This window comes from Xylona heveae (assembly GCF_001619985.1).
Source record: "Xylona heveae TC161 unplaced genomic scaffold L228scaffold_5, whole genome shotgun sequence".
Lineage (NCBI taxonomy): Eukaryota > Fungi > Ascomycota > Xylonomycetes > Xylonales > Xylonaceae > Xylona > Xylona heveae.
The window spans coordinates 1,687,000-1,707,207 of NW_017264197.1; the positions used below are offsets into that span (position 1 = coordinate 1,687,000).

The 20,208-nt window shown below is 45.6% G+C and overlaps 7 protein-coding genes and 1 non-coding gene across 8 annotated transcripts; 3 read left to right on the forward strand and 5 right to left on the reverse strand.

Moving 5' to 3' along the window:
- The first annotated feature begins 184 nt into the window (after positions 1-184).
- L228DRAFT_283094 (phosphotransferase family protein) lies at positions 185-2,182 on the forward strand. Its single transcript, XM_018336074.1, has 5 exons — positions 185-534; positions 593-804; positions 859-1,037; positions 1,094-1,688; positions 1,788-2,182. Exons 1-5 carry the CDS (start codon positions 223-225, stop codon positions 2,080-2,082), a joined length of 1,593 nt encoding a protein of 530 aa, XP_018188589.1. The 5' UTR covers positions 185-222; the 3' UTR covers positions 2,083-2,182.
- A 357-nt stretch (positions 2,183-2,539) lies between these two features.
- Positions 2,540-3,787, reverse strand: L228DRAFT_283095 (FMN-linked oxidoreductase; the record flags this gene model as incomplete). Its single annotated transcript, XM_018336075.1, has 1 exon — positions 2,540-3,787. The coding sequence occupies one exon, from the start codon at positions 3,785-3,787 to the stop codon at positions 2,540-2,542; it is 1,248 nt and encodes a 415-aa protein (XP_018188590.1).
- Positions 3,788-5,596: 1,809 nt separating this feature from the next.
- Positions 5,597-7,577, forward strand: L228DRAFT_220669 (Clavaminate synthase-like protein). The gene is made up of 4 exons (XM_018330249.1): positions 5,597-5,950; positions 6,022-6,508; positions 6,588-6,893; positions 6,955-7,577. The coding sequence occupies exons 1-4, from the start codon at positions 5,698-5,700 to the stop codon at positions 7,112-7,114; spliced, it is 1,206 nt and encodes a 401-aa protein (XP_018188591.1). The 5' UTR covers positions 5,597-5,697; the 3' UTR covers positions 7,115-7,577.
- On the reverse strand, positions 7,178-9,138 carry L228DRAFT_141932 (kinase-like protein). Its single transcript, XM_018329181.1, has 3 exons — positions 8,949-9,138; positions 8,264-8,889; positions 7,178-8,200 (listed from the first exon to the last, which is right to left on the reverse strand). The coding sequence occupies exons 1-3, from the start codon at positions 9,110-9,112 to the stop codon at positions 7,242-7,244; spliced, it is 1,749 nt and encodes a 582-aa protein (XP_018188592.1). The 5' UTR covers positions 9,113-9,138; the 3' UTR covers positions 7,178-7,241.
- Positions 9,139-14,072: 4,934 nt separating this feature from the next.
- L228DRAFT_t72 lies at positions 14,073-14,164 on the reverse strand. The gene has a single exon. It is a non-coding gene; the product is annotated as a tRNA-Glu (tRNA).
- Positions 14,165-14,830: 666 nt separating this feature from the next.
- Positions 14,831-16,068, reverse strand: L228DRAFT_238925 (meiotically up-regulated gene 182 protein; the record flags this gene model as incomplete). The annotated part of the gene is made up of 6 exons (XM_018331096.1): positions 14,831-15,162; positions 15,262-15,358; positions 15,443-15,537; positions 15,666-15,731; positions 15,796-15,904; positions 16,057-16,068. The coding sequence occupies 6 exons, from the start codon at positions 16,066-16,068 to the stop codon at positions 14,831-14,833; spliced, it is 711 nt and encodes a 236-aa protein (XP_018188593.1).
- Positions 16,069-16,648: 580 nt separating this feature from the next.
- Positions 16,649-17,873, forward strand: L228DRAFT_247487 (ribosomal protein S16). Its single transcript, XM_018332650.1, has 4 exons — positions 16,649-16,895; positions 17,052-17,086; positions 17,231-17,373; positions 17,521-17,873. Exons 1-4 carry the CDS (start codon positions 16,819-16,821, stop codon positions 17,593-17,595), a joined length of 330 nt encoding a protein of 109 aa, XP_018188594.1. The 5' UTR covers positions 16,649-16,818; the 3' UTR covers positions 17,596-17,873.
- Positions 17,823-20,133, reverse strand: L228DRAFT_247489 (amino acid transporter). The gene is made up of 6 exons (XM_018332651.1): positions 19,869-20,133; positions 19,724-19,809; positions 19,317-19,671; positions 19,027-19,255; positions 18,815-18,974; positions 17,823-18,762 (listed from the first exon to the last, which is right to left on the reverse strand). The coding sequence occupies exons 1-6, from the start codon at positions 19,952-19,954 to the stop codon at positions 18,146-18,148; spliced, it is 1,533 nt and encodes a 510-aa protein (XP_018188595.1). The 5' UTR covers positions 19,955-20,133; the 3' UTR covers positions 17,823-18,145.
- Positions 20,134-20,208: the final 75 nt, after the last annotated feature.

Here is a 20,208-nt window from a genome sequence, read left to right on the forward strand (position 1 = left end):
TGTTCAGTGATATCCATTTCCCCTGCCTTTCTTCCAACTTAGTCAGATACAACCATGAAGAGAGCGGCCAGACTTAAGCATTACGCGCTCAGCAAATATCGACCGTGCATATTGTCTACAAGACGTCGTCATCATAATGCTTTATTATACAGCCCTACTTCAGGAGTGTATTTGAGACAGGAGTCTCCTTCAGCTCACAATTATCATTTGCAAACACGCCTAATGAGTTCGGCGGGTGTCGAGCATCGATTCGCAGAACTATTTCATTATACCAGTGGTCGCTGGCTCTGGGACGAAGAAAAGCAAAAGGGCGATCGATTCGCTGCTTTTAATGTACCGGAACTTCAAAGAGTTGCTGCAAAGAGCATTGGAGCAAACGAATGTATTGCAATCACGAAACTAGCCGAGGGATCCTTCAACAAGACTTTCAAACTCCGGATGAATAACGGAACAAATGTCATTGCGAGAATTCCCCACCCAATTGCAGGTCCGCAGTACTACACTACGGCATCCGAAGTCGCAACGATGGATTTTGTAAGGATTCTCACGGGACTCAGAGTCTACATCAAGTCTGTTTCTAATCCATGTACAGGCCCGCAGTGTGCTAGAAATCCCAACTCCGAAAGTGTATGCGTGGAATGCGGATAAAAACAATCCCGTTGGCTCTGAATACATAATTATGGAAGAAGCCCGTGGCACACAATTAGACGATATATGGAACGACCTTTCTCTGGAAGAAAGGATAGTGATTATGAAAGACCTTGTATCGATAGAGAAGAAAATGCTTTCCGTATCGTTCAATAGGTTTGACATCGCGGTGAACTTGGGTCGTATCTCCTAGCACTAATCAGCACCTAGATACGGAAGCCTGTACTACGCCACCCAAAATATACCAGGCGCTGCAATGGCAGAAGTGGTGAGCGATGTGCCAGAAGAAGTCAAAAACACTGTGATGCGTCGCTTTGCAATCGGCCCTGTTGTAGAGAGAGATTATTGGAACAACGAACGGGCTACGATGGATATTGACCGCGGGCCGTGTATGATTTCTCTCCCTTCTCATCACGCCATGTAGTTCCCCGTTAACTCTTCGAAGGGAAATGTGCTCAAGACTACGTCACCTCGCCAGCTCGTCGAGAGCTGCAATGGATTAAGCATTATGCGGTTCCCAAAACCCCGGACGATCCATTGATAACTTCTGTGACACAAAATTCCCCCGATAGCCACCTTTCGCTGCTTCAGAAGTACCTAGAGGCTGCCCCATTTCTCCTCCCGGATGATCCTGCTATTGTTGCGCCTCATATATGGCATACGGACCTCCATTCAGCAAATATCTTTGTGGACCAGGGACATATCTGCAGTGTGATCGATTGGCAAGGAACGTGGGCAGCACCGTTGATACTTTGTGCGCGCCACGCCCGGCTGGTTGATTATCAAGGGGAGATTATCTTAAAGGCTCCCGCCAACTTCAACGATCTTGAACCGGATGAGAAAAATAAAATAAGGAGACAGATGAGCAGCTCGATAATTCTTTACCTCTACGAGAAGCAAATCGCAAAGGAAGCGCCCCTGCTGAACAAAGCTCTTCGCTTTAGTCATGGTCGAACAAGATGCGATCCTATCCATTTTGTTGGCGACACGTGGGATGATGATATATTTCCTTTACGAGAATCCTTGATCCGAGTAGAGAGGTAAGTTCAGCATGCCATCTGAAGGCCATTCTGGGAACCTGAGTTGAGAGTGAAAGGTTACATCTCGCTGTCAAAGTGTTTGTGGCTAATTTTGCTCAGGTATTGGGACGAATTGGGATTTGACTTTCCATGTCCTATACACTTTACAGAGGATGAGGTTTGCGCTCATGCGAAAGACGGTGAAGGTTGGAATGACGTTCAAGATTTCTGGAGTTCCGTTGCAGGTATTGTTTCGAGGGACGGATGGACTCCTAATCATCTTTACAATGATGCTGTTGCTCTTTTTCAAGAGTTGAGAGAGATCGGTCTAAAGTCCTTGGTGGACAAGGAGAGAGTGGAGTTTAAAAATCAGACTGAGTGGATTGAAACGCATTCTCGGGATCACAGAGTTTGAAATGGGGCACATTTTGCATGAAATATTGTTTTAAATGGATTACTGATTTGAACAGTCATTAAAGCCTCGGATACTTTACTACAGGTAGGATTATAGGATGCGATTGAAATATTCATATGACGAAGACATTTGAGTAAAGTTGATAATTTCTTGGTCAAAATATATGGCTCGTAAGAAGCTGGTTTCAACAAAAAATAAAAGAGTATCTTGGGACAAGTCTTGGGACGAGTTAAAAATATACCTGGCTTGATATCTCTTAAAGAATCTAAAAAAACTTAGGCCTCTAAGAAATTAAAGCTTGAGATCCAATATTACTCTATCAAATCGTCTTCCCTTTCTTTGCTAGACTTCGAGATAGGCCTCAAAACTACCTATAAGGGATTATTACATCTACAATTTATTTGTGATATATTACAACATAATGCATGATTCTGGGAGCATGCTATGCATCGACAATTTACTTGCCATGCTGCTTCCCGGCACCACGGCCTCTGAACCCCCATGCAATTTGGTTTGCCATCTTGACTTCAACCCCAAGCTCATCGGCATATGCATACACGAGGCCAGGATTCTTCTGGAACCAGCGACCGCACATGACAACATCAATGCCTTGGTCCAGGAGGTCTCTCGCAAGGCTGGCTGTCCGTATTCCTCCAACCGCCGAGACCACCATCTTATCGCCCACGGCCTTTTTGATCTCCAACGCAAACGGCGCCTGGTAGCCCGGGCCCGACTTGATACTCGTCGACTGTTTTGGGTGCACGCCGCCGGAGCTGACATCCAAGAAATCCACACCTTGCCGGGCCAATATCGGCGCCAGGCGAACGCTGTCCGCGAGCGTCCAGCTCTCTGGGAACTCGTCCTTGAGATCGTCGAACCAATCCGTTGCACTAATGCGTACAAACAACGGACTATCCTGTGGGATTGCTGCCCGCACCAAGTCGACAATCTCCAGGAGCAGCCTCGTCCGGTTCTCCCAGCTCCCGCCGTACTCGTCTGTGCGCTTGTTGCTGATCGGGCTTAGGAATTGATGGATGAGATAGCCATGGGCGGCATGGATCTCAACCACGTCGAACCCGGCTTTGACGGCGCGCTGAGCCGCTAACACGAATGCGGTCTTGAACGCGTCGATTTGCTCCTTGCTCATCGCCTTGGGGTGCGGGTAGGCGTCACTGAAGGGGATCGCAGACGGCGCCAACACGTCGTCGGGCCAGCCGCCGACTTCTTTTACCGCTGTTGCGTTTCCAGAGAGAAAAGGGGCCACAGTGCTTGCCTTTCGGCCGGCGTGGCTCAGCTGGATCCCGATTTTTTGGTCCTGGCTATGCGCGAAATCGACAATGCGCGCGAGCGGTTCGATCTGCCCGTCCTCCCACAGCCCGAGGTCTTGCGGGGTGATCCGCCCTTCTCTCTGGACGGCTGTCGATTCCATAATGGCGAGCCCGGGACCCCGCTGGATTATCCCGCCCAGGTGAGCCAGGTGCCAGTCCGTCGCGTAGCCATTTTTTGCGGAGTACTGGCATAGAGGCGCAAGGAAGATGCGGTTTTGGAAAGTGATGCCACGCACGCTCAGGGGCGTGAAGAGCTTTGGTATGTTGCATGTTCTTCCTGTCTTGTCACATAGTGCTGTGCCTGAGGCTGGTATCTGTGCTGGTGTATAGTAAGGTGCCCCTTCTGCTGGGGGGTTGTCGATTATAGGATGGGGCATTCTTGTTGAAAACTTGAAGGATGCAGGCAGGTAAAGTATCAGGCGGAATGTTCACAGCCACAAGGACATTCAAGGGAAATGAAAATAAAAGAGAGTGTTGACATTTATATTACTCTTTAAGAATATGGAAATTTATTTCTTCGACGCATGTCGTTTCCATTGTCGGCGCTGCCGCTTCAACGCCCAGCTATTAAAAACAAAAAAAAAGAGTGCGGCAGTGAACAATTAGTTGTATGCTTAGCTATGTGTATGTATCCATTTGATGCAAGATCTGACCTGACTGTCGCAGTATGTAATAGGGCGTGTGAAAATGTTTTCATTTGACCACGATTCGTCATATGCCATTGTGATGGCTGCTCAAGGAGGAAAAGGCCCGAAGACTTGGGCTCGGTGAAATGTTTGTACACCGAGCCCTTTCCTCGGCGAAGATTCATTTCGCCGAGCTTGCCATAAATCTCAATAGGTTTGCAGCTCAGTAACTACAGTTAAAGTATGTGTAATTTCGATGGGTTGAATAAAGTATAATAAATAATTGCCAGAAAAGAAATATTTTTGTTGTGGAAAAAGGAATCTATATAATATTCTGTATGACCCTCTCCTAGATGACTTGAGCTGTGCTTTCAAACACCTTTTCACACCCTCTTTGTCATTAGATGTATGTGTATCTGTTTCCAAGTCTATTTCCTCTGGTTTTATAGTTTTGTCTCCTTGAAAGTTTCCATCTGACATACATGGTCACCATGACAGCTAAATATATGAACTGATAAAGTTAACGGCATCAAACATGTGACTGAAGTTGCTTCCTCCTTGACTAAGAATCGAGAAGCTATTGGGGACAACACAAATATGAAGACCAATGGGATATGTCCAGTTGCGGAATGGGAGAAGATGTGATTTCCCTTGACGCTTGAGAATAGTACGGAGTCGGATAGACCTAATTTTCGTTTGAGTTTATTGGCCTTGACTACTCCAGCGCTTTCGATGTTGGAAATATGTGATACATGTTGAAGATTAAGAAGTGATAGTTTATCGAGCTCTGGAGATTCAAAAAGTCGCCATCATAATTCTTGGCTAACGATGCTCCCAGTCTCGATAACTTCGCGTAAACATTATTTTCAATTTGATAGAGAACATCAAGACCAACAAACTGCCTTATCGGAAAATAGGATTCTAAATTATCATGAGCTTTCATGTTCATGTGGTTTGGAGGAAATTCTTCGTGTATAACAGCTAATGCTATCGCATCTATGATGGCGTGCTTCGTATAAAAACCCCACCGTGTCAATATGGACAATCAAGATGAAACTCGAAAGTATCAATGCGCAAGCTATGCCCTGTCGCTAATCATAGCGTAATTCAGCGGTCTTGCACCATAAACGTGCGTCAAAAGCAATGCGAAGAATGAATCGCGTGGCCTCCTACCCCTCTAAGAGTAAACAAGGGTCAACTGAGAACTCTAACTCAGAGTGCTGGGGGTGTGGTCTCATTGGCGTGATCGAATCAGGTCGCGGATAGAAATTGCGACTGCGAGAGACAAGACGACGCCAAGCTGACGCGAGTAATCATAAATGAATTACTCCGTATAGGTAGCGTAGTACAATGCGACTCGGGCCGGAGAAGCTCGTCAATGAGATCCGTGGATGTCTAGAATTGCTCTTGTCGCAAAGTTGTAACATTCGGATCCACAATGACAACATGATGTCGGCAACCAATGAATGCACAATATCACTGCGGAGAGACGAGCATGGAATCTCATGTGATCCCGTCAGTAATAGTACTCGTCGGAAGGAGGTCAATACCAAAGAAAGTAGATAAATCAAAGCATCCTAGAAATAAATGTTTAGTGAATCTTAAACAAAGAAACAATCTTTCTGTAAAGCGACGACGTTAAAATCGATTGGACCCTGAAAATGGCTGCCGCTGCCGGTCCCGTGGGCCAGCCCGATATCACGTACACCCCAGATTTCGACAAATATCAAGCTCGGACCAAGCGCCGTACCGCAACTGAGAAGCTTCAGCAAACTCTACCAGAGGGATTCCCTGCGAAGCTAGAGTCGGATCTTGTATGGGATGGAAATAATGTGGCGGAACACTATGAGTGGAATTACCAGCTGACACCGGCCGACCTTGGTGAAATTGACGCAGCCGTGAAGCACTTCAAGTGTATGGAGCATTATCCTTACCAGAAAACCTTAGGGGAGAGTTGATGAGCTAAAATATCGGGATTTATGCAGCATTGAACAAGCCGCTCGGCGAGATCACGCAGGAGACCTTTCCCCTGCCGAACCTTCATGCGACGTTACGAGAAATCTCCCTGGAGATTCACAACGGACATGGCTTCAAGGTTGTCCGCGGTGTTCCCGTGGATAACTATTCACGAGAAGAGAATATTATCATCTATGCTGGTATTTCGTCTCATGTGGCACCCATTCGGGGCCGCCAGGACAACACTTGGGACGGAAAGCCGGCAGATGTTGTGTTGGCCCATATTAAAGATCTGAGCTCAACGGTCGATGCCAAGGACATTGGCGCGCCGGTCTATACAGCAGAGAAGCAAGTGTTTCATACGGACTCGGGCGACGTCATTGGACTTTTTGCCTTGAGTGAAGGTGCCGAGGGAGGAGAAAGTTATCTCGCAAGTACTGGACAAGTGTACAATGTGCTTGCCGCATCAAGGCCAGACCTTATCCACACTCTTGCTGAGCCTTGGGCGTTTGATGAGTAAGTGGGCGGCGTATTTGCACTCATAATTTTTACATATATGTTTGGCCATGCAGCCATGCTAATGCCGGAGATGTAGATTCGGTAAAAATGGTGATGCATATATTCCTCGCCCAGTCCTATTTTATCTGCCAGCAACATCCGACCATCCTGAGCGACTAATCATTCAATATGCCCGTCGTAGCTTTACGGGATACTGGGGCTATCCACGCTCAGCGAACATTCCACCCTTGACAGAGGCGCAAGCTGAAGCACTAGATGCATTGCATTTTACCGCTGAGAAATATGCCTTGGCTCTCAACTTCCACAAAGGTGACATTCAATATGCTAATAACCTCAGCATTTACCATGCGCGAGGCGGCTTCCGCGACACAAAGGAAAAACAGTGAGTCTCTCGAAGAGAAAAGAATTGAGCAATTGACCTGTTTGCTGACTCTCCTTGCTAGACGTCATCTTCTCCGGGTTTGGCTTCGTGATCCTGAATTCGAATGGAAGAAACCAGGCATCTTGAAGAAACGGTTCGATCGTGTGTATGCCGACCTGAATCCTGAAAGATCGGTTTTTCCGTTTGAACCCTACATTCGACACGTCAATGGGGGTAATTGATACAAAAAATGGCTGTTCGGAAAGATATGACTGTCTGCTGTGTATCAGCTGTTCTACCGTACATTTCTCAGCTATACACACAGTAATGAAATAAAGAAATAAGTTCCTGAAGTCAAGATCCAACCAATTACATGTACTCTTCCTCATCAAAGTCGTCAAAAATCCAATTCTCCTCTAATCTCAACTTTTCCTCACCAGACTCAGCAAGTTCAATGAACATATTTTTCAGCTTTTGTTCCCGTTGCTTCACCTCGTCATAGATGTCGGGCGGTACCCATCCTTCGGGACCAATGCCGCCAATAGCGTCACAGCAAGACTGGAGGTGCTCATCCGCTTCAGTCTTTGCGGCATCCAGCCGCAAACATTCGCTGATTTCTTCCTCTGAATATGCTATTGGGCAAGGAAGCATTGCATCACCCGTCTTACTTGGTGCTGAATTGACAAATCTCGACCAGCTCTTAGCCACATGAACCAGATCCGCTTTGAGAGTCACATTATCGCCCTCCCAGGGCTCACTCGCGTGGTGGAAAGCCTTGCGTCTCAGTATGCTCAAATCAGCTGACAACGCATTGTAATGAAGTGGATTTATTTTCGAAGTCAGCGCAAAGTAGAAGTAATGTAGCTGGCGCCTTCGTAAAAGCTCGAGTTGTTCGAGTCGCTCTTTTTCTTCTAATTCGTTGAAATTGTCAGGTAAAACAGGGAATTTCAGGGACTCTGAGACGTCGTCCCCGTAATTCTGGATGCTATTTGGAATTCCACATTGTAGAAACAATGGGAGCACTGTGCAGCCTTGCCAATCAATTAAGCCGGTGATCTCAAGCTCATCAGAGACAAATATGTTGCTCGGTTGAAGATCAGGGTGCCGTATAGTTGGACGTGTGAGAGCGGGTTCATTCTCTGGTACGAGATAAGGCGCAACTTGAAGATATTTGTTCAAATTTGCTATATGCTCGAGATGCGATTGTGGCTGGTAATTGTATATCTCTCTACGGAGACGCTGGAAAGGCTGAAGCGGCCGCCCGAATTTTTCCAAGTAAGCAATTTCCTTTTTGGCACCGGCTGTAATTGCTGCCGTACAATCTCTATCTTTTGAATATTAATTGATATATTTCCTTTACATGACAAGGTTATTGGAAATTAGATACTCACATGGTCCTCGATTAACTGAAAGATTTAGTCTCTTACCATACCATAACCCAGGCGTAAGATCAGGCCCAATACAGAAACTGTCCTTTCCAGATGAATGGGTGCTAAGAACAATAGGTTTATCGACTTCAGGTTGTAGATCGTCCGTATAATATAGACTTCCACTTGCAGGAAACCCTATATCGAAAAGTCGGGCCTCCAACTCAACAATTTCAGTTATTATTTTGATCCTGTCGCTTTCAGACAAATCAAACCAAATATCACTCAAATTTGTCCCACGAACGAGCTCCATGAAGATGTACTCTGTGCCCGCAGTGTTTGTGGACACAGGGGAATAGCCGTAGACCTTCGGTACGGGTATCCCGTTGTTGCGAAGAAAATCCATTGTCGCTACTTCGCTCGCCACGAGCAGATGTTTGGGCTCAGTGACTGGATATGGAATGCGAGCAACAAATTGAAAGCCATCCCGCATGGAGATGCGAAATGTCCGATTGAACCCACCTTCTGCAAGTTTCTCGAACCCAGCGACATCTTCTTCTTTCTGGCCGATTGATGCAGCTGCAAGGCGCTTCAGTTCAGGAACATTAAAGACACGCTTTCTTTCAGATTGTCTCAGTTCATTATTGAAGCTATTGCAATAAATCAGCGGTGTTAGTCTTTTTTACAGGCGTTAAAAAAGGTGACAAACATCCATCGCCCAGACGTATATGCGAATAATTCAGGGAATTCCTGTACTCTCTGGCGCAAAAATGAGCGACATGTAAAATTCTTTCTTAAAGGCAATCTGAGTGTTGGAAATGAAGAACATAGGAAGTTGATAGGCAGGCGCCTTAGATGGTTAAAACATTCCATGATTTCATTGTGTTGAATGAATGAAGTGTGTGAGGTTGAAGGTGCAAGGATCCAGATTTAGATTCGACCCTGCAAGGCTGAGCGGCAAGGGGTTCAGCACATGGGTACCCGGTAAATTTATTGAAGTAGGAGATTGTGACCTCACAGCAAACGTTCATATGTACAATAAATTGCGAAGCCGCCCTCTCATTTCTTTTTCTTTTTCTTTTTCCTTTTGGAGGAAGGTCAAGATAAAGAAAGAAGAATAATATGCTGCGAAGTCTGGCATCTGTAATATATTATATAACCCATCAAGGTATCATGTCGTTCTCGATCTCCAACCTTCATATCTTGAAAATTGCTGCCGAGAATCTCTTGGGTGTTTGCCATCTCAATATATCTGTCAATAATTGTTTCCGTCTCTTCCCTGACGAGCTTGGCTTCATCAATTATTCTCTAATGCTCGGCACTGAGAAACGAGAGTACGGATCCAGCAAGGATTTATTAAATTAGTAGTCTTAGAAAGCTGATTTGCCTTTTCAAAAGCCTAAAGAACAGATAATCAGGAGAACAAGATCAAGACCTCCTCCAAAAAGATGATTGTCTGCCTGAATGCAACCCGAAAAAAAAAGCCCCCAAATAATCCGATCTTGATGATTTAATCGGTTCCTCCCATGACCACTGGTTCCTTTCCCGTGACGCTGCCCTCATCTACTGTCATTTCCTGCTCCACAGTACATGTACAGTCTGGAGGTACTTTGAAGATTATAATAAAGAGGCATATTCTTCTCAGACCAGGATACAAAGCAATGGAATTAACGAACATCTCAAGCTCGGTCTAGATAATAAATAGACATCTGGAAATATGTCAACAATTTCGGCAAACAACTATAGAAAAATGAAAGCTTCATCCAAGTCGTCAAACAACTCATCATAGGGAAACCTTTCGACTTGACAAGAAATATGTCGTTATGATCGCTCTTAAACAAGAAATGGACGAGCAGAATGCAATATAATTAGATTTATATAATGCACTCCTAGAGGCAGCTTCAGAGCGTTCGCGTTTGGAAATAACACCAAGTATGATGAAGAAAGATCCAGAATGCCAAGACGCGTAATCTTTCGGCCTTGCAAGAAAAGCATGACTGCATGGGGTATGAACTCCAATGCTTAGTTCCTTGTTGTGGTTGGAGGGCTTTTCTCTCTCAGACCTGCCATGTCAAAGTAAAGCCGAGCTGCCATGCCACCCCAATTGACCTGATGTGCCGTTATAGCACAAGGATTTGTCAAAGATGAAGAAGTATTGGATTCTTAGCATATGAAGCTGTAGATTGAAGTAGGATGATCCGACGTGTTTCCACCAAATATAATTATGCTTGCTGAATTTGTTGGACCTTCCCAAATGAGCAATTTCCACTTTTTCCTGAAAATGAGCGCTACACCGTTGTTTTATCTCTGACCTAGGATCACAATTGAATTGTATGCTTAGCAATATGTATGAGATTTGAGCGTAGTACGGCAGTCTGAACAGGTACGCATCACCTCCCTCGTGAGTTATAATTGCTCTTCGAAGGTCTGGCTGAGCACTATCTTGTTGTCCCTTTGAACGGGAGAGAAATCTGGAATTAATAGTTCCTATGCACATATTACCTGCACTGTGTTGACGGAAGAACCTGATGTATCGACTGAGAGCTAGGCTCCTAAATTGAGGAAGAAGGACCAGCCAGGAGATATCCCATGCACAAGATGGTAGCAGAACTGCAGCTGAGGACACTTGATGCCGTCTGTTCAACCCAGGCAGCCCCTTTTTGGATCGATGAGCTCAAGGTTTGCAAAGAAAATAACGGCGTGTCTTCCGCTCCACGACAAGCGTCCCGAAAGGATATCTTTCACACATGCTGAGTGGGGTCATTCTTGTCAGTGCAGAAAGCAATCAATTGCTTCTGTGAAAGATCCGCCGCGCCAGGCATGGCACCGGCGCTCTTCCTCGAACTTTTGTATGTTCTTCCTTTTGTTCGTATGCTTTTCTTGATTTGAGACCGGAGAGTCCTTTAAAACCCTCGGTTATTTTGCAGTGCATGAGCTTGGAGATTGGACCAGATTGGGATTTCCAGGGTTGCAGACTTATAAGAGATCTATAGAAGCTTAGCATTTGCAAAGGGTCATAGATATCCAGGCGGAGCCATACCAGTATTATTATGTTTTTAATAATGCGGGTTCCAATTCCTGTTCAGCTTCTGCATGAAGCTAAGATCTTGTTTCAGTTATAAAAATACATTCTGGCTGCTCTGTAAAACACACGTAGGATGTCCATGATGAAGAGATGTTTTTCGACCTCTGATGCGACCATCGCTTAGCCTTCTCCTGCTTCGGGCGTCAACCAGCGTTGAAGAGCTGCGTTGTTGTTATCCCGGACTATGTTATCATGATCACCCCAAATTGTTTTGTCACGTAGATTGTCATCTTGTCGGCTCTTTGTGATGGCTGAATGCAACAATAGGTCGCCACCACTGTTTCGAAGTTGATATAAGGCGCTGTACATGTTGCTACAAATGTCTGTTGTGTTTGTTCCACCCCTTCAATATATACAATTCATCCTGCGCCTCCTTGACCTTAATTCATTAATTTAAAGTCGGGCCTGCCCAGATTGCGAAATTGATAGATTTGGTATGAGATTGGATGTGGTGTTTAGATTTGGCGGGCTTGAAGTCTTGGATGCTGGATGTGATTGCTCGTTTCATATTGTAGTACGGTCGAGCTTTTGCGCGAAGTCTTTCAAATGGTCATTGTATTTTTAAGGGTTACGCATCATCCAATAACATAGGACTTTTGACGGTTCAACTATTGACGTTAAACGTCAATTCCCATGTGCAAGTCGTACTGAAACGTGACGGCCACAATCATGATGATATCCGTAGCGGCTGTCCGAACAGCCACTTTTCTCTGATACTGTTGCAAGAGCGAGAATAAGTTGATAGAGCATTGTGAAAGTTGCAATATTTGACTGGCCTGTAGGAAGCAGCAAGCGTTGTGACAAAACTTGGATATGTTGGGTCGTAGATGTAAATCTAGAGTTGGAATATCTTTTTCTTGATTCCATATGCACTCCAGTATGACAATCAACATTCCCATCTGGATTGAGCCACCCGTCTTCACGCATCTCTGCATGGTGAGCACTGTATGGTTTCGACTTTTCCTTGAGCAAGTGCTTGCACAATGAACTAATACTAGCATATTCTCTGTTGCACTCTGCATATGGGCAGCATAGGCATCCGTCTCCCTGCCTTGGAGATGTATGGGATGACGATGGTGACGAGATCAGGGTCTCCATTATTATAAGGTCGGATTTGTTCCACCCTAGAGCTTCCGACCCATACGCACCGAAGTCGAAGGAGTGAGGGGAAGGACAGGCCTCTCGGTCGCTCAATTGAGATTATAGCGTGTATATAAATTTGCTTGTCGTTGGTGAGAAGATAGTGAGAAATTCTTTGAGATTAAAGTAAGAATGAAGGAGACTTGCGCTGTGTAGGTTCTTATCAGACTAAAGTGAAACGTTAGTGAGAGACTTGATGATGCTGAAGTGAGAAGACGTCGTCAATGAATTAGAGAAGACAGTAAACCTAAGTTGTAATGAAGTATACTTACCACTGAATGCACCTTTTCTAAAAGATTCTACCTCTATTTTGCTCCATTTCGAATGACACGTCTTGAACGGGTTCGTTCGTTCGAATACATTATTTGGTGGTGTTGCCAGCAAGAAAAGAGTCCCACGAGATTTGGTTTTACAAACAGCGTTTGCCACTGTGTCAAATATGTACCACCGGAAGGAACTGATGAGAAATCGTGGAAGGAAGCAGGAGCTGGTACGTTCTATCTCCAGCCGTTTGGAATACCTCCAATGATCTCTCCTCTCTTGCAAGTCTCTCGTTCGGGCCTTCCACGGTATGGTCTCAAAGACAGGAAGCAGCGACAGATGAAGCTACAAACGGCCAATGACACAGATCCGCTCCATCAAGAGCTGCAAGCAGCATGGTCTCGAGTCTCGACCAAACCTAGTAGTATCACTGTTGTATCCAGAAAAAGAGGCTGCGTGGCATTGATGATGTCGGTCGAGTAAACAGTTCAGCTTGGACCAAAAGACCTGGAAGATTTTTGTAATCAATATATTAAATGATATAGTCCATTCATTTTTAGGGCAATTATGGCCCTTAGTTCTTAGGTAAACAAACATGCAGTAGGTTCAGGCTGCCTTCTCTGATTTTGAGGCAATTTTTGTTTCGTCTGGGGCCATTTCCGCCATCCCCAAGAGCATTTGAATTCAGCCGCAGTAGGTATCACTATAATGGAACAATCTACCAATCAGCACACGTGGGAAATAAGAAAAACTTATCTAAACCACGAGACAACATGTATTGACTGCGGAGGAAGTTGGAACAATACATCGACGGCCTAGGAACAATGCTCCCGCGCAGCCAACCACGGCACATCGTTTTTGGCTATATTTCCAGTGCCACGGTACTGCTCGACGACATATTTCAGGCTCTTCGCCTTCTCGTGATGCCTCTTTGAAGCCTTGCGTATTGCCTTTACAGCACCTGGCATGCCGCATGCACATCTTTGGTCTCAGGTTGCAAAGCCAATCCGTAATAATTTGATCCCATTAGTTTCTGTGGTCGCCATAGTAGTAATAGATTTCATATTCAAGTCTGAGCAGTTCTTTTCCCTCCATCCATTGTGTTACTAGGTTTAGAAGCTGAACAATCAAGGTCGGTTTGAATGGAAGGTAGGTCCTTCGTCTATTTTATAGCCGCCGTCTCTCGGGCTACTTCTACGAGACATTGTTAGCACATATGAACGCTTTTACAGAGTACTGCAGGTCAAAAAAAAAGGCTCTCAACTTATGTGGATTCTCCACTCCATGATGACGCAAGTCAGCAAATAAACCAAGAGTAAAAAAAAGGAGGGAAAAAAGGAAAGAAAATTCCGGTACCGGGAATTGAACCCGGGGCCTCGCGGCGCTGGATAATGAACACCCATGAAAACGCGAAATGTTAGCCACTACACCATACCGGATTGTCGTGTAAATAACAAGCGACTATCTCGTTGACTATCTCGTGCAAAACAAGCTCAGGGCTGTAGAGCGTCAACCAGCATGTATCAGGGTTCAATAAACGTCTGGGCACTGGACACGTCAGGATCTTCTGTAAGTTCAAATTCTTCAATGTACTTGACTTTAATTTTGTGTCAGGACTCGATGAAAAAAGCTTGGGACATGGCCACCGTGTTATATCGTATCTCAAGTGCATCATTTTTTCTTGACATCTCGTCAAGCTGTCTCTGCATCAGATCGTGCTGAGCCAACATTATATCCAAGATCTGGGAATTGGTTGTAGAAGTCATTTGAATAAGTCGCACAATCTTCTGAAAGACCAAATATTAGTATAATCCGGTAACTTTGTCATCATTCATTATATTATTTTGTATGGAGAAAACAAAGAGCGAGAAAGCAGCACTTCTGAGTTATGGCCAGATATAGACGTCCGTAGAAGCTTTGTTTTTGTAAGAAAGAGGTAGAACCCAGGAAGGAAAACCAGTTGGGTGATGATTGGCATCAATATATATGCCCGTAATGTCGCCCATGGAGTCGGGCTGCTTCACAGCTTTGAATTGCCTCGTCGACTTCACCGCCAGGCTCCCACGCAAGAATGCGCTTCACAACTCCTCCAAAATTCACAGCCTTTACAGCTTTCCCTCGCCCGAAGGCAATTCGACAATCTGGCTTAATCCCTCATACTTGGGGATTTCCAAATCATACTTCTGCGCAATCTGCGGGCTGACAAATCTGCCTCCTAGGAAGTGCCTTCCCTTGAACCACTTCGCAAGGGGCTTGGGTGCAGTCAAGCTGATCAAAGCATCAGGTTGGAACCCTTTTCCGGGGCCAGATGATGGCGGGCCGTCCTCAATGTCCCATGAAGAGGGAGCATCTACTGAAGTCACTGGTAACTTTGTGTCGCGTAGAGCTTCAATGACGGCGGGGAATGGCTCTCTGACTTCACCGGAGAAACTAAAGCCTGCATTGGGATTAGTATATCCCAGGGTGTGTTGTGAAGCATTGCTTGTCTCGAGAGCGATGAGAGGTTGGGATATTCATAATATTGTGATGGACTCACCAAAAATTGCATCGACAATGTGGTCGGTTTCTTTCAGAGCAGACTGAAAGTCCTCCGTGAATGGAATATCCAGGGTCTTTAGCTGCGTGCATAGCCTCTATGGATTGTAAGAGTTGATCAGTACAATGACTACAATATGCGGACATTGTGTCATTGAGACGAAAACAATGTGTTGTCTAACCTGGTAGAGCTCATTTTTGCTCTGCTTGGGATAGTAAATGGTAGGCTTATAGCCGTAGTGCCAGAGATGTCTAGCCGCAACGAGACCATCGCCGCCTGAAGAAATTAGCATTCTTTGATTTAAAAATACTTGGATGTTTGAAATTAAAAATCGAAAAACGATCGGTTCAATGCCAAATACGCATACTCTACGTGTAGAATATCAGGTACAACTAGGAACTTACCGTTGTTTCCCGGTCCACAAGCAACGAGAATTCTGTTACCCTTGCTCAACGGCTGAAGGTGATATACTGATCAATCCTATCAGCACACTCTCACATTTATGGCTGATCATATGGTTCAATGGTAACCGACCGACTTGCGAAACGGACAGTCCCGCCAGCTCCATCAGCTGATCGATGGAAAAGGCCCCAGAGCTCATAAGGTCCTTGTCGAGCTCAGAAGCATTCTTCGCAGAGAGCGTCTATGCCATAGTTAGTCACACGATCCCCACCTCTGCATCAAGACCCTTTATTGTCTGGAACAAAATGCGAAGCTTCATTGACAGCATATAATGTGGGTATGCGGAGCGGGATACAAGAAATAAAGGTACAGAGTAGATCTACTATGACTTACTTTCAGCGACATCGTGAAAATGCGAGTAAATCTTTTTAACGGTAATCTGGTCGTAGATCGAGAGAGAATAAAAGGCATAAGTAAGTTTCAAGGTATGTTTATGAGAAGAGAAGCATGGAGCAAGCTCCGCATGTTGCATCTCGCGTCAGTCGTGGGGACACCACCATTTCGTCATACCTGTGGCACCACTACGAGCACATGCATCAACACATTTCCATATCAATGCTCATAATTTCTGTATTTCTTATTTACGCATAAATGCAGTCTAATAGTTTTTCTAGGTCATATAGATTATAATCAACGCCACCAACAATTATGCGAGCCTTAAGGAAAACAGTCTCTCTTCCGCATGTTTACATCACAGCCCCTTCGAGGGCCGGGGGCTCGACTCTTCAAAGCCCCCACCGGCAACTCCCGCATCACATCAGATTACCCTCCTAACATTCCTCTCTGCGGCTGCGCTAAGGATTACAACGATGATTGGCCACAGCGCAAATCCAGAACTATCCGACAGTTCTGCCGTGTGATTGGTCAGTAAGTCCAAAGGAAAGCATCTAATCTAGATCGCATCTCGAGCAGAACAGACTTGTGAGATTGGAGGATCAGGGAGCATCAGTGCATGTCTTTCTAGTTTCACGACACAACCCTCCAGTTCTACCGCGATACTGCAAATCAATCAACTGCCCCAACCCCGCTGGGTTCTGACATTCGAGTTATCCGCCCTCTGTACGAAAACGACTCTCCTGGAATCCCACCGTCGCCATGGTCGTCAAAATCCGTTTGGCACGCTTTGGCAAGCGCAATGCGCCGTTTTACAACATTGTCGTTGCTCACGCAAGGTACGACTCTTATTCAATCGTCTCATTGCTTTACATACGCTCCCCATTTCGCGTCCCGACAAAGGACAATTGGATCCTGCAACCCCGTTCTCTCAGCGGCTTCACTCCAATGCACACATCTATATCCATCAAGCGCTGACTCTTTTCACAAAACAGGACAGCAAGAAATAGCAAGCCCCTCGAAGTTCTAGGTACGACTTAATCTCGTTCTCTCCACTCCTTGAATAGCTCCTCAGCTGGGTGGGCCCGAAAGCACGGGCCGCTTTCTACAACACAATTTCCAAATCGCTGTGTTTTCGGGCAGTTCATGCTTACACGTCACTCGTCGATATTAGGCACCTATGACCCGATCCCCAAAGAGCCGCTTGATGGTGAGGGCAAGGCCTTCAAGGACATTCGATTGGACCGCGCGCGGGCAAAGTACTGGCTTGGTGTTGGCGCGCAACCGTCTGATCCTGCGTGGAGATTATTGACGATGGTGAGTGTTACTGGGATACTCTAGGCTGATAGGCTTGGATGTTTTGAGACAAACCTTTTCCTTTTTATGGCGTTCGTCGAAATTGACCAGCCATGCTGCTATTGAAGGGCGGGAAGTGATAGAAGGCTAATATGCTCTTTGGTTTAGATTGGTCTTATGCCTAAGAAATTCACACAGACCCAGCAGAGTCAGTCGCAAAGTAAAAATGCTGCGGAAGCATAAGCCTATTAGAAGGGGATCCGGCATCCACAAGCTATGGGATCAAAATGGAGATAGAAGTGGCGGGTTCAATTGGTGATTTCTTTTGTCGTCGGATTACGATGACGCGTTGGGCACATTTTGCATAACTGGCGTTTATATAAGTTTTCCGGAAATTTCTTTCTTTCACTGAGGCAGTGTCTATGCATTTTGACACGGTCACTGTACAATATATGTATATTGCTAAATTACGGAGATTTTCTGTGTTTAGAGGTTGAACAAATACAATTGACAATATGGCGAATCAAGAGGGTGCATTACAAGTAATAATTTGGAAAAATCGTAGTACATTATGTATTGAAGTATGTCCAAAGAAAGAAGAGGGAAAAATGAGAAACAAGGATATAAAGTCCGACCGGACGTCGCTAAATCAACATCTATATGCCAAAATAAATGAAAAATGATCGTCCCAAGTCATGAAACATAAAGGTATACAAAAGAATTACCAAAGATGTGCAGAAAATGCAAAGCACACATGATGTAAATATAGGGCCAAAGTGCCCCAGGGGTCAATCTAGTGACTGGCGATGAAGAAGGTATTGGTCACTAGGCAGACAACCATAACGACGAATCCGTAGACGGCAAGACTAAGACTCAGTCGCCGGAGTAAAGTATGGCGCCAGTGCGCAGACTTTGAGATGATACCGCTGAGCAAGCCACCAGCCTCTTGGTCATCCTCCGCGTAAGCGCCGTCATCATCCTCCTTAACTAGGCGCTGATGGTGCGGCGAGTCTGGCGAGGAGATCTTATAGTAGAAAAGCCCGGGGAGGATGAAACTAATACTCGTGCTGCCGGTACTGCCAACGTATGCAAGCACAGCCTCCAGTGACGAAACAGTCATGGCGACAACGTAGCTTAGTACAATAATGACGGTCGTGAGGATGGCGAAGCGCAGATCGCTCATGCCATCTCCAGCCTTCCCTTGCTGGTTCTTTCTCCCGTTTGGCAACAATGGCACGCGTCGAGGGGATGTACCATCCGTGTGCCCAAGAGCCGAATTGGAACGGACAGGCCTCCATTTAATAACAGCATTGGTTGACGCACGGCAAGGATGAACTTGTAGAGGATAAGAAAACATGACCAGGATCACAATCGCCAGTCTGCCAATGGTGGCACTGACAGACGGAGGATCTAAAAGCAGTTAGATTAAAATCTTTGACAGGCGCGATACAGGAATACGTACACATTCCCACGAGGTTTCCGCGAACGTTATTTCCAAAGGAAAGGTATCCTGTGATAGCGACGAGGGCGTAGACGGCCGCAGAAGAGCCAATAGAAGAAGCAACAACACTGGTTGTTGACTTTGGGGAATTGTCGCGAATTTCGTTGAGAATTGAGAACATCTGCGTTCCAGTCAGGATATATCATACTAAGATATACCTAAAGTAGACTTACATTTTGATGGCAAGTATACGCAAATACCACCACAGGAAAGCTGGAGAGAGTAGGGACAGCGCCTCCCCAATGAATGCCCCGGATGGGACCACGATCTTCCATTGTATCGCCCTTGATAAAGTGGTAAAGGACAAGGATGACGAGGTAACCGATAGAAATCAGAGCGATAACGCTGGTGTATTTAAGGGAGTCCAGTCGGCGGAAGAATGAGAGCGGAATAACAATAAGCCTTTCCCAAATATCAGTATTGCAGATTCCCGCGAGTTTCCTTGATCCATGGATAGACTCACATGAACGCAGTGACCCAGAAATGGCGATCTACCAGAAAGCCAATGTCACCCGCGTTGGGATTGAATCCTCTGACAACGTCGGGCATCAGATCACCGATAATGATCAAATAGCTCACTCCGACTCCGAAGCATTTGATAGCAATTGCAGCATCGAAGATGACGGCAGCATTCGGATATGTTATCTGGGATAGGGCGAAAAATGAAGCGGAGCCACGATCGAGATATCTCGCGCACCGCGTCTGTAGATAAAGGCCAAAACCTGAGGTAAGACCGGCCCAGAATATGACAATAACACCCAATAGAATGCCCATGTGTGAAAGCGCGAGAGGCATAGCCAAGACACCGGCACCCACAACTGAAGGGGAAAGTCAGCTGTGCCTCATAAGATCCATCTGGGGAACCCTCACTCGTATTGACCAGATTAATTACACTACTGATCCAACTGGCTTGTCCGGCTACTCCATTCTCTTTCGGTGCACGCCGAGGGCGCGATCTGATGTGTATCAGCAAGATATATGGACATTCCCATACCAGAAAAGATCAAAGACATACCCTCTGCCTCTTCCCACAGAGATCGGACTAACCGGGCGGCTGCCATCGCTTTCAGGCGCAGCCTCGAGCGTCGAATAGGTGGTCATATTAAGATACAAGGTGGCAATTCAACAGATTTGTATAAAGAATTATTTACTACAAAAGAATATATTATTCCCTAAACACGTCCATGAATGCTTAGCGTATTAGACAAGCATCATGAAGGCATTCATAAGGGCTAAACCGAACGATATCAGGCGGAGGATTACTGGAATGAGCACGAGCACATCATAACAGGGCGAGATGAGATGTGGCAGATGATGACATAAGCGTGTCACTTATCGGTGCGTCGGTAAATTTC